Source organism: Bos taurus, chromosome 1 (assembly GCF_002263795.3).
Source record: "Bos taurus isolate L1 Dominette 01449 registration number 42190680 breed Hereford chromosome 1, ARS-UCD2.0, whole genome shotgun sequence".
NCBI lineage: Eukaryota > Metazoa > Chordata > Mammalia > Artiodactyla > Bovidae > Bos > Bos taurus.
Window position 1 is genome coordinate 125,474,606 of NC_037328.1, and position 13,604 is coordinate 125,488,209.

General features: G+C 40.9%; 1 protein-coding gene across 2 annotated transcripts in view; it reads left to right on the forward strand.

Moving 5' to 3' along the window:
* Nucleotides 1–13,604, forward strand: part of SLC9A9 (solute carrier family 9 member A9) — a 663,428-nt gene that overhangs the window by 431,448 nt on the left and 218,376 nt on the right. For both annotated transcript variants that reach the window (XM_059885432.1, NM_001076068.1), the window contains 1 exon segment: nucleotides 12,693–12,846. In XM_059885432.1, coding sequence (XP_059741415.1) covers nucleotides 12,693–12,846 — 154 coding nt within the window.

Here is a 13,604-nt window from a genome sequence, read left to right on the forward strand (position 1 = left end):
TTGTTTTTTGTATGTTGAGTTTGGGGACAGATTATTTCTTTTTCTGGGGTCTGTCTTGTACATGGTAGGAGATTTAGCAGCACCCTTGGGCTCTGCCCAGGGATTCCATGATGGCTCAGATGGTAAAGAATCCAGCTGCAATGCAGGAGACACAGGTTCAATCCCTGGGTCAAGTAGATCCCCTGGAAAAAGAAATGACAACACACTCCAGTATTCTTGCCTGGGAAATCCCTTGGACAGAGGAGCCTGGCAAGTCCATGGGGTCACAAAGAGTCAGACATGACTACTAGCTAACACTTTCACTTTTCACCTGGGCTCTACCCACTAAATTAACAGTAGTGCCTCCCACCTTCCAGTTGTGGACAAACCATAAATGTCCCTGATGCTACTGCTAAGTCGCTTCAGTCGTGTCCAACTCTGTGCGACCCCATAGACGGCAGCCCATCAGGCTCCCCCATCCCTGGGATTCACCAGGCAAGAACACTGGAGTGGGTTGCCATTTCCTCCTCTAATGCGTGAAAGTGAAAGTGAAGTCACTCAGTCGTGTCCTACTCTTCGCGACCCCATGGACTGCAGCCTACCAGGCTCCTCCGTCCATGGAATTTTCCAGGCAAGAGTACTGGAGTACTTGGTGCCATTGCCTTCTCTGATAAATGTCCCTAGATATTGCCAAATATTCTCTGAGGGACAAAATCCCCAAGATGAGAACCACTGGTCAAACAGAAAACTTATGAGTTGATCCTTGGAACACAACCTGGCCATAAGTTGGGGGTTACTGCTCACAGAGTGTGGACTTTCTTCTGATCTCTGTCAGCCTTTCTGAAACCCTCCATTAAAGTTTTCAGCTAGTGGCAAGGATTATTCCACAGTTTCCTACATCCACCTTTCTTACATAAAAATAAGCTTCCAAAGCCAGAGGCATCTATGCATGTAGACTCAGAGCTGTGACAGAGCTAATCCTTCTGACAATTACCCTTCCTGGCTGCCTAAGGTGTCCAAAAACAAACTTCATTTTATGCAAAAATATACTAAAGTTACAGCGCATTCCTCAGTGGCCTTAGGTTTAAATGCTTCAAGTTCAGGAAGAGAGATGAAGGAAAGAAGGTTCTGCTTGTCTGACACAGGCTTAGTTTCCAGAAAAACTCAATTTATTTTTGAATGCAGAAGGCTTTTTCACTGAAACAATCTGTTGGTTTCACTTCCATGTGATAAAACGATGTTGAACTGAAAATGGGACTGTGTAACAAGGTGGTACTATCTTGGAAAAATGTATTTTGAAACCAGACTGACATTTTTGCTGAAAGTAGTTACCCTTTGCAAGGTCATGGGACTTCAGCAACGGTAAAAAGCAATGCATAATTCAATTTTAGATCCAAACTATGGTTTGATTTATCAGATTAATGATAAGAATGTGTTAAATCTTTGAAATCAATCCCTTCACAGTACTTGAAGTGAAGGGGAAAAAGAGATGGCAAAGAATTTCCAAAATGGAAAGAAATGCAGCAAAATAACTCATTTCAGGGATATTTGTATTGAAGAACGGGTCAGTTTCTCAGGGACATTTCTGCATCTCTGCCCAACTACTCATTTTCCTTTGGGTTCCACTTGTGCTTCATATGCAAAGTATGACCTTTCCCTCGTCCATTCTCTCATGCATTTATCCAATGCTTGCTTGCGTGATAAGTCACTTCACTCAAATCTGACTCTTTGTGGCCCTATGGACTGTAGCCTGCCAAGATCCTCTGTCCATGGAATGCTCCAGATTAGAATACTGGAATGGACATAAAAATTCAGATGGTGTAATTGTAATAAATGACAAGCAAAAAAAAAAAAAAAAGACCTGGATTAAAGTGGAGGGCAATTAGATGGCAGGATCATGACAGCCTTTCTGACGCCTGAGATGATGAGCAGCCAGGTCATAGGGGAAACTGAGGGGAAGGTAGGAAGGAGAAATGAGGAAAGCCTAGGAGCACCCCTCAAGGTTGGAGGAGCAGCACAGAGGCCTTGAAACAATATAAAATATGGCTTAAAATAAACTTTATCTTCCCACATTTTTTGAACTCCAAACTTTCCTCCTGTCTTCTTACTCTCTCCAGTAAAAAGACCTTTCCCCTGAACTCCAGACTCTTAGATCCAACCACCAGCTCAACCTCTGCACTTACATGACTACTAGGCATCTTGGATTTTGCCAGGCTGGAATATATCCCTGGATCTCCCCTAGACACCCAAATCTGCTCTTCTCACAGAATTTTCCTCAATTCTTCCCATTGCTCAGGCCATAAGTTCTTGGAGTTCTCTCATCTTCTCATACTCCTTGTCCAACTCATCAGCAAATATCATCAGCCTTTGACATTATTCCAGCACTTATGATGCTACTGTTGCAGGAAGGTGGACCCCTTCCAGGGCCTGAAACTGGGCTCTTGTCTAACACTCAGAAATGAATTGTCTGAGAAGACACATGTACTGACAAAACAAGAGATTTTATTGGGAAAGGGCACCCGGGTGGAGAGCAGTAGGGTAAGGGAACCCAGGAGAACTGCTCTGCCGCATGGCTCGCAGTATCAGGTTTTATGGTGATGGGATTAGTTTCTGGGTGGTCTTTGGCCAATCATTCTAATTCAAAGACTCTCCTGGTGGTGCACGCATCACTCAGATTCTGAGAAATGGACGGACACGTGGTGTCTCCTTTTGACCTTTTCCGAACTCTTCCGGTTGGTGGTGGCTTATTAGTTCTGTATTCCTCATCAGGATCTCCTGTCATAAAACAACTTACGCAAATGGTTACTATGGTGCCTGGCCAGGGTGGGGGGTTTCAATCAGTGTGCTTCCTTCCCCTAACACTACCAGTCTGTTCTGATCCACTTTTACTTCTCATATGGATTATGCAGCAGCCTTCTCACTGACCTTCTGCCTCCAGTCTGAAGATCTGTTTTTCAGAGCCAGATGGATCATTTTGAGCATAGAATAGGTCATATCATGACCCTGCCGAAAACCTTCCTGAAGTTCTCCATCTCAAAATAAAATTAAAAAGTCATGCTGTTCAAGAGCCAAACATGATCTGGCTCAGTTACCTCTTTGATGTTATCTTCTTCCACTCTCCCCCAAAACTTGCCCCCTATTCATCTTGCTCCAGCCACACCAGCCCCTTTGTTGCTATGTGAATGTTGCTATGTGAATGTATCAGGCACATCCTTGCCTCAGGGCCTTTGCACCTACTGTTCCAGGAGCCTGAAGTGTTTTCTTCCAGATGCACACATGACCTCTCCCTCATTAGGGTCTATGCTCAAATGTCACCTAACCAAGTGGCTCTCCTAATCACCTTGAAAACTCCCATACTTCACATAAATACATCTTCTGTCTTCTTACCCTACTTTTGTTTTCTTCACGTTACTTTTTGCCTCTTTTTAAAACTAATCTGGAAGCCCCTTTAAGGCAGAAACTATCTCTTGCTTTCTGCTACCCGCTGGAGCCCAAATGAATGCAAACACACAAGAATGTCAGCACCTCATACCTCCAGGGTTTAAAGCCACTGCAAACATTCAATTCAAAAGCATTCACTGAGTTTCATGTTTTGAATACTATGAGAGATATAAAGCTGCGTAAAGAAGTTGTAATCCCAACCTTTTAAAAGATTAATAATTGAGAATAAAGAATAGATCACATTAAACTACTGATTCATCTCAGACTATCATTTAAGAATATGAGTGGCATGAACAACATGTTTTATAGGATTTCTAAGAAAGAGCAATATGGCCTGGAGTATTCCAGAAAAACATCATGGTGTTGGTATAGAAGCAGAAAGAAGTTAGTTATGGGCTTAACAGTAGGATCATTGCAAAGTGCATACTCAGTTGCCCTGTCAAGCTCAACTCTTTGAGGTCCCATGGACTGTAACCCGCCAGGCTCCTCTGACCATGGGATTTCCCGGACAAGAATACTGGAGTGGGTTGTCATTTCCTTCTCCAGGGGATCTTCCTGCATCCACTCCAGGGATGAATCTGCATCCCCTGCATCTCTTGCACTGGCAGGGGGTTCTTTATCACAAAGCCACCTGGAAAGCCCCATGGCATAGAGGCAAGAATAACAATTATTTCTGGGGAGAAGGAAAGAAGACCACCTTGTTGGTATGCAAAGCTCTCAGTGAATGAGAGAAGGGAAACAAGGAAAGAGGGGGTTGAAATTCTGATTGAGGGGTTTCTATGGGCTGTAGGAAACCACTTATGGTTGCTGGATCAGATTACTGAAGGAGTCTTTGGGCCTAGTAAAGAATACAACAATCTCAAAGGCCCTTGCTGAGTCATCTAACTTGGAAGAAAACAAAACAGGACTTTAGGTCCCACCCTGATGCTCCAGGCCAGTTGCATCTATCTGGGACTTGTCACCCCCTGTCCAGAAACCTTCCACCCCTTACACCTGCCCAGAAGACTCATCACCCCCTGTCCGGAAACCTTCCACCCCCTACACCTGCCCAGAAGACTTATCACCCCCCGCCCAACTACAAATGTCATCTCAACTAAAGAATACGCAAAACATCCAGCCTGATTAACATTTCCCTTATTGCTTCCACAAACCTCCCTATAAATATGGAGCCTCCCTAATCCCTCTTGCCACTCAGCCTGGTCATTAGGCCGACTGTTGCCCCTCCTTGCCTGAATAAAGGTAGCCTACTTCTGTTGAGGTCGTCTTTCCTTTTCGGCCTCGGCCCGAACTATACCTTACAATTACCACCTCATAAAGTTAGATTTTGAGGAAATTGTTTAGAGGGACATTGATAGTTTAGAAGGAGGGAAGGGTGAAAGCTGTGAGGCTAAGAGACCAGAGAGTCAGTCAGCGGCACAGTCAGAATGTGAGGCGATGGGCCTTGGACCAAGGTGATACAGAGGGAAGGAAGAGGAGTCTTTGATGTCAGCTGACTCATTCTCTGCTGGATACAGATCTCTAGAGTTAGGGCAGTAGCATGAGTGACTCATACATGTTTAAGTTTCACAGCTGATTGTGATGTGTGCTCCTGACTCAAGACCGTAAGCTAGTCTTAAAACCTCCATTTAGTGATGAAACAACACAGATTCAGATAAGGCAATCTGCTTATGATCATGCAACCTGTCAGGACAAGTCGGAACAAATTCCAGGTCTCTTGACTCTCAGTATGAGCCAATAAATAGTAGAATAGCAAAAGCCAAACTTGCAGAAACTCGACCACTCCACTAAACTAAGAGGTATCGATCACTTTTCCATTTTTCCATGTAATCTGAAACCATGAAGAATCAGAACATTCATCCATTCACTGATCTTTTATGTGCTTGGCATTGATGTGTCTGCATAAACACAAAGTCAGCCAGTTACAGTGTAATGTCCTAAATCCCCTAGACCAATCTCAGCTGGTACTAGGAATGTCAGTTAGCCTAATCCAGGCCCAGATCTCAGAGGAGGCTTCATGCAGAAATCAGAGGCTCAGCTGAGCTCTGAAGATGAGTGAGAATTGGGTGAAAATTTGGGTGAGTTATAGAAGAAAGAACTAGAGAATATTTGAATGGGAGAAAAATGATTCAAGTACAGAAAATCAGGTATGCAAAGATCTCTTTTACCCCACCATTGAATTCAGTGTCTTAAACATTGCACATTTGTTGACAATGATGTATTTGGGCCCTCATGCAGTTTAGCAGTCTTATCTTTTTCTTCATCAGGGTATACATGCAAAGCATACTTTTCATACATCTGATGGGCTTTCCAGGTAGTGCTGTTGGTAAAGTATCTGCCTGCCAATGCAGGAGATGCAAGAAATGAGGTGTTCAATCCCTGGGTCAGGGAGATCCCCTGGAGAAGGGCATGGCAACCTACTGCAGTATTCTTGCCTGGAAAATTCCATGGATAGAAGAGCCTGGTGGGCTACAGTCCATGGGGTCACAAAAAGTCGGACAAGACTGAGCACACACGCATACATCTGATACACTTTGTCATAGTTAACCTGTTGAAAGAGAGTCATTTTTGTAGGACCACGAGCCCTGGAATACAGGAACCCAGGCTTCCTCATCATTGCATCCCCCCACTCTATCTTGGGTAACATGTAGCACAGAGTGAGTCCTTAATAAACATTTAGGTTTAGACTGTTGCTTTGCACTTTCAGTACTCCTTCGGGGGTACTTGTATTCCTGTGACTTAAATGTTGCTGTATATGACCTTCACCCTGTTCAGAACACATCTGCAAATTTATAATAGATTAAGTTTCACTTTTGCTGTTTGAAAATAAACAGGAAGCTGCACATTTTCTGCAGTAGGGGTCCTTGCCCAAAAGCATTTCTTGGTTCAATAGTCTTCTATTGTTATGAATAGAACATCAATATAATTAACATAAGAATCCCTTAGAGGCCAATTTTAAATGAAACCACATTTAATTGCAGGTAATTCTTTTATTTCCCAAGATGATGCTAACTTTCCAACTGAGTATGTGAAATATGTCAAGTCTCTGAACAGTAAACCCATCTAAAACAAAATGATAGAGTCTGTCAATCCCCAAAAGTATAGAATTATGTTAATTAGTTGGCCAAAACAAAGAGAAAAAGAAAAGTAAATCCAAAGAGTCAAAGTACCCATAAAACAAAACAAAACAGGTTCTGACAATGAGTTCAGAATTTCCTGGTTTCTAAGCAAAATGACATGTGTTCTTTGCAAAGAGTCTTTTGCTAAAAGAAACACCCAAGTGAATACTAATCTTCAATTTCTAGTATTTTGCTAGTAGCCTAAGTAATTTATTTCAATCCTAAAGTCCTCTGTTTCCCAAATCCATGGTGTGAAGAAGTTAAGTGTGCCCAGAACCTCCAAATAGCAGATAATCAGCACATACTGCTATGGACTGAAATGTGTTTCCTTCCCAGGTGGTGCTAGTGGTAAAGAACCTGCCTGCCCAATGCAGGAGATGCAGGTTCATCCCTGGGTCCAGAAGATCCCTTGGAGGACGGCATGGCAATCCACTCCAGTATTCTTGCCTGGAGAATCCCACGAACAGAGGAGCCTGGTGGGCTACAGTCCATAGGGTTGCAAAGAGTTGGACACAACTGAAGCAATTGAGCACACACACATACAAATTCAGAAATTGAAGCCCTAACTTCCAATATTATTTAATTGGAGACAGAGGCTTTGGGAGACAATTAGATGAGGTTATGAGGGTAGACAGAGACCCTATGCCGGAGAAGGCAATGGCACCCCACTCCAGTTCTCTTGCCTGGAAAATCCCATGGATGAAGGAGCCTGATGGGCTGCAGTCCGTGGGGTCGCTAAGAGTCAGACACGACTGAGCGACTTCACTTTCACTTTTCACTTTCATGCATTGGAGAAGGAAATGGCAACCCACTCCAGTGTTCTTGCCTGGAGAATCCCAGGGACAGGGGAGCCTGGTGGGCTACCGTCTATGGCGTCACACAGAGTCGGACACGACTGAAGCGACTAAGCAGCAGCAGAGCCCCTATGACGGAAGTAAGACCCTTCTAGGAAAAGACACCACAACCACTGAGCTTGCTCTTGCATGGCACACAGGTGGCCTTCTGCAAGCCAAAGAGAAAACTCTCACTAGAACCTGGCCATGCTGGCACCCTGATTGTAGACATTCTGGTTTGTACAACTGTGACAAATATTTTCTATTGTTGAAGGTACCCAAACCATTATATTTTATTATGTCAGACTAAGACACTAAGACATGTATGTATTGAATGAAGCAATGAGTGACCATTGATTTGATATTGTCTAGGCTCTAAATGTGTGATCAGTAACTTTGGCAATCACAAAGGATGAGTGAGATATAGATAGCCGTTCCCATCTAATGTTCTAAATGAGCTTCACTTTGTCCACTTAGTGACCTCACCTTTCTCAGTTCCGTGCTTCCCCTGCCACCAAGTCATCTCACGTGTTGTTGTTGTTTAGTCACTCAGTTGTGTCTGACTCTTTTGTGACCCCATGGATTGTAGGCCCCCAGGTTCCTCTGTTTATGGGATTTCCCAGGCAAGAATACTGGAGTGGGTTGCCATTTCCTTCTCCAGGGCATCTTCCCAAACCAGAGATCCAACCGGCATCTCCTACATTGGAGGTGGGTTCTTTACCACTGAGCCACTGCAAAATCCCCCATCTCATATGTGGTATGGGCCATATTTGCAACATGCACAGCAAAACGTGACACACCTTTTAGGTGGTCATTATATGGAAAAGACCTTCTCTTATAGAGCCATCTTGGAGTTGTTTCTTCAGTTCAGTTCAGTTCAGTCGCTCAGCCGTGTCCGACTCTTTGCGACCCCATGAACCGCAGCACGCCAGGCCTCCCTGTCCATCACCAACTCTTCTTAGTATGTCACAAATATAAATACAAGACAGTGGCTGAATTTATTTTTTTTACTTTATGAGATCTCTACATTGCATCCCCTGGAAATATAGTTTTATGTATAGAGTACAGATATTTTAGTCAGAATAACATATATTTTTGAGTATATCTTTAGATCAAGAACTGCTCAGGTATAGATAATTTAGATTTAAGAGCCTAGTTGTGCTAGTTTAACATAATAGCAATTTTAGGAAGATAAATGATAACATTCTTCCTTGTCCTTGATAACTAACATGAAACATTTATAATAAGTGTGATATAGCAAGTTTTAACTTTTATTCCAGTCTCTATTCATTTCTTTATCACAAAATTCAAAGTAAAACCAAAACAAAATAGAACAAAACCCAAACAAATACACATATACACAAATATTCAATAAAATGAAAACAAATACTTAGATTCTCATCACTTCAATATTTCTAACACACCACTTCATTTAGGGTAATGCCTTTTTGTGGACATTTCTGGCAATAGGAGCTTGAGAGAAAGAAAACGAAAATACCACCTTTCATCTCCAATCTTGTCCTAATTAAACACTGTTAGGAGCTTTACCTTAACCTATAAATTTTCTCCTCAGATATAGAAGGCTGTTGCAAAACTGTTTGCTTCTGTTCCCATTCCCTAATGACACCATTCGTATTTCCTGGAGAGAACATTATTGAAATATTCTCCAGTAAGAAGGGTTATTAATATCTTCACTCTCTTCTTCCCAGCTGGGTCTCAATGAATGAACATCTCTGGTGGGGAACCTTTCTTCTTGACTATAGCCATATAAGTGTTCAGAATTTCTGATGTATAAGAACTTTTTTTTATTAATACCTACTTCAAATGTTATCTTCCTTATCTTCAGGCCATTTCCTTGTCTACATGGAGATTTAGAATAATTTTCTTCTTCCATTACATTTTGTTCCTTGAAGGTAATTTTATAATCAGAGTGCATGTTCCTCTCTCTTTTTGAGGCTTCCTTGTTTCAGGCAAAAATATATTAAGTCTCTCTAGTCTAATTCTCTGAATCTTGTGTTATGCCACTTGTGTCTTGTATATACTCAGCATGGAGATAAGAAAGGAGTACTATGTTAAGTTGGGAACCCAAGGATAAAAACCAAGATAGTTACAGTTTTCTTCATCCTATCCTGTATCCAATTTCTAAAAGTCTTTTAATGTATGAATACAGATTTAGAAATTTAGAAATCTAGATGATACAATAAATACTTTTAAAAAATAGACCATTAAAATTTTATGTATGTAACTTAACCTTCCTTTAAAAGTAACAAAATCACTACATTTGACTTGCTGTCATTATAAATGTTTATTTGCCCTATTACATGGTATTACAGAGCCTGTAAATCTCTTATAAGTCTTGTGTTACCCAAGACAGATTTTCCATTTTAACATTTTTTATTTTACTACTTGTACTTTTATTTACTCTTCAAAGTCTACATCTGTTTTTATAATACCATCCCATTTTGATTTGAAATTTTCACATTTAATCTTCTGTAACCTCTCGCAAGTATATTTAATGTGGATTCATAAAAATTCAATTAGCATATTATTATTAAAGAGGAAAGATGAGGCAAAAAATCAAATTTTAATATGTCAGTTCAGATTACAGACTTTGTAAAAGTACATTCTCAGGCTAGAAGAATTCTTAAATGTGATTTAATTATTTACTCATTTTCAATGATCCATAAGCTTGGTTTTCCTTGTTGTCTAACACATTTGATTTTTCCAAAAATTATGTGTGCCCAGAAAGACTTTTTTTGGTAAATACAGACAATATTTTTTTAATTGCATGGTAGAGTATTTAAAATAATTTTGAAAATGAAAAATAAGAATCACTCTACCTGATATCAAGTCCTACCATATACCTACAATAATCATGACAGTATACCATCAGAATAGGAATAGACACACAGATCAATGGAACAAAATAGAGAACCTAGGAATCAAGCCAACAAATCCGCAGAACTGATTTTTGAAAAGGGTACAAAAGCAATTCAATAGAGCAATTAAATATCCATGGACAAGAAAAGAAAAGAAAAAAAAGACTCTCAACCTAAAACTCACCACTTATGCCAAAATTAACTTAAAATGAGCATAGACTTAAATGTAAAATATAAAGCTATGTAACTTTAGAAAAAAATTTAAAACATAAGGAAAAATCTTTGAGACCTAGAGCTGATATAGAGTTTTCAGTGCTGTGCTTAGTCATGTCTGAGTCTTTGCGACTCCAGGGACTGTAGCCTACCAGGCTCCTCTGTCCATGGGATTCTCCAGCCAAGAATACTGGAGTGGATTGCCATGCCCTCCTCCAGGAGATCTTCCCAGCCCAGGGATTGAACCCAGGTCTCCTGCATTACAGGCGGATTCTTTACTGTCTAAGCCACTAGGGAAGACCAAGAATACTAGAGTGGGTTCAGTTCAGTTCAGTCGCTCAGTCATGTCCGATTCTTTGCAACCCCATGGACTGCAGCACGCCAGGCCTGCCTGTCCATCACCAACTCCTGGAGTTTACCCAAACTCATGTCCATTGAATCAGTGATGCCAGCCAACCGTCTCATCCTCTGTCATCCCCTTCTCCTCCTGCCCGCAATCTTTCCCAGCATCAGGGTCTTTTCAAATGAGTCAGCTCTTTGCATCACATGGCCAAAGTATTGGAGTTCAGCTTTAACATCAGTCCTTCCAATGAACACTCAGGACTGATCTCCTTTAGGACTGGTTGGATGTCCTTGCAGTCCAAGGGACTCTCAAGAGTCTTCTCCAACACCAACAGTTCAAAAGCATTAATTTGTCAGTGCTCAGCTTTCTTTATAGTCCAACTCTCACATCCATGCATGACCACTGGAAAAACCATAGCCTTGACTAGACGGACCTTTGTTGGCCGAGTAATGTCTCTGCTTTTTAATCTATTGTCTAGGCTGGTCATAACTTTCCTTCCAAGGAGTAAACATCTTTTAATAGCCTATCCCTTCTCCAGGGCTCTTCCCCAACCCAGGAATCAAACCGGGGGCTCCTGCATTGCAGACGGATTCTTTACCTGCTGAGCTAGTAGTTCATAGACTTGACTGCAGATAGATGATTCATAAAAAGAAACATCAACAGATTAAAGGTCATCAATAGAAAGCTACAAAGTGGGAGGAAATATTTGCAAACTATATAGCCAACAGAAGACTATTATCTAGAATATATAAAGAACTCTCAAAATTTCACAATCGAAAAATCCAACAATTCAATGAGAAAATGAGATAAAGACACAAAGAGCCATTTCACCTGAGCAGGTATACAGATAACAAATGAGCACATTAAAAAATATTCAATACCCAAGATGGGGTGGGGAACATGTATATACCTACAGCTGATTCATGTTGATGTATGGCAGAAACCAACTCAATGATGTAAAGCAATCATCCTCCAATTAAAAATAAATTAAAAACAAGAATAAAATATTAAATTCCATTAGGCAAATGGAAATTACAATCCCTATAAGCTATCAGAATGACTAAAATTTAAAACAGAGACAACACTAAAGGCTGATGAGGATGCAGAGAAACTGGATGACTTATATATTGCTGATGAGAATGTAAAATGGTAGTGTCCTTCTGGAAAAGTTTGGCAATTTCTTTTAAAACCATGCAAATACCATATAACTCAGTGATTGTTCCTGGGAATTCATCACAGAGAGTTGAAAACTTATGTTCACATACACAGCAGCCTTTTTTGTAACAGCCAAGACGAGGAACTACCCAGACGGTCTTTAACAGTTAAACAAACTGTGGAACATGTATACCATGGAAATACTTACCACTCAACAGTGAAAAGAAACGAACTATTGATACATTTGACCACCTGGATGAGTATCCAGGGAGTTATGCTGGGTGAAAAAAAAGGCCAATTCCAAAAGGCTACCTACTTTACAATTCCATTTATATAAAATTCTCGAAATGGCAAAATTCTAGAAAAGGAGAATGGATTAATGGTTGCCAGATGTTAAGGAGAAAGTTTGTGGGAGAAAAGCGGGTAACATGAGGGATCTTTACAGTGATGGGAATGTACTGAATCTTGCCTGTATCAGTGTCAAAATCCTGGTTGTGATGTTGTTACTTGAGTTTTGCAAGACGTTGTCTTTGGGGAGGAAATGGGGAACAGGCACGCAGTAAGTCCCTATTATTTCTTACAACTACAGGTGAGTCTACAGTTATCTCAAAATTAAAAGTTTAATTTTAAAAAGAAGTTGTGTTTGTCAGTAAATGGTAAATATAAATTCAATGAAATGAGAATGAAACTTGTATAGATGTTTACTCTCCTTCCTTTGGTGTTTCTCTGTAAGGTTTGCGAGGAGCGATAGCCTTTGCCTTAGCTATTCGGAACACAGAATCTCAGCCGAAGCAAATGATGTTTACCACCACGCTGCTCCTCGTGTTCTTCACAGTCTGGATATTCGGAGGAGGAACAACTCCCATGCTGACTTGGCTTCAGATCAGGTGGGTGACGCTGCTTAACAAAGGAAATGACTATGAGGTATGATTGTGCTGTTCCGTTTCAGATGTTGCTGACTGGCCAAGAGTACAGTGGCCTGTGTGTGCATTTACTTTCCCTGGGGTCAAGTCAACCTTCAATGACAAGGTGAAACAATATGACTGATCACCAACAGAACTGACTTTACCAAGAGTTCTAGAAATCTCAGGATGATGTCTGTTCACAGTCTACCGTCCCTAGAAGTGACTGTCTTTATCTATGAGTTCTTCCATTCAACCAGATTTATTGAATACGATGTGACATGCTGTGGAGTTGACAAAAATGAGTAAGACACCAGTCTTGTCTTCAAGATACTTATGATAAAATGCAATTTATACAGAAAAGGCTGTGATACGAAGGAAAAAATGTTTTGTTTTTAATTCCTATAGCACTTAGGATAGAATTGAGGACACAGGAAATGCTCAAGTGTGTTTGATTATTCAGCCATATGTTTAGCCAGAGGGATGTTATAAACACAGATTAGACAACTTCTCAAAGGAAAATGGGGTCAAGGCTTCAGTCAGGGGCCGTTCAATAAGCAGTGCTTGGAAGATGATTGCTATGAACCCGAAAGATGCAGGTAGTAGACGATATGATGAAAAATGAATAGCTTGTGGCAACTGCGTAAAGGGACAAATCTGTTGTAAAATGCTCTTGTCTTTATTTAAGTGTTTCTTTGACCTGGATCCTCATTTTCACATGCCAGAATGTAACAGTGCTTTAC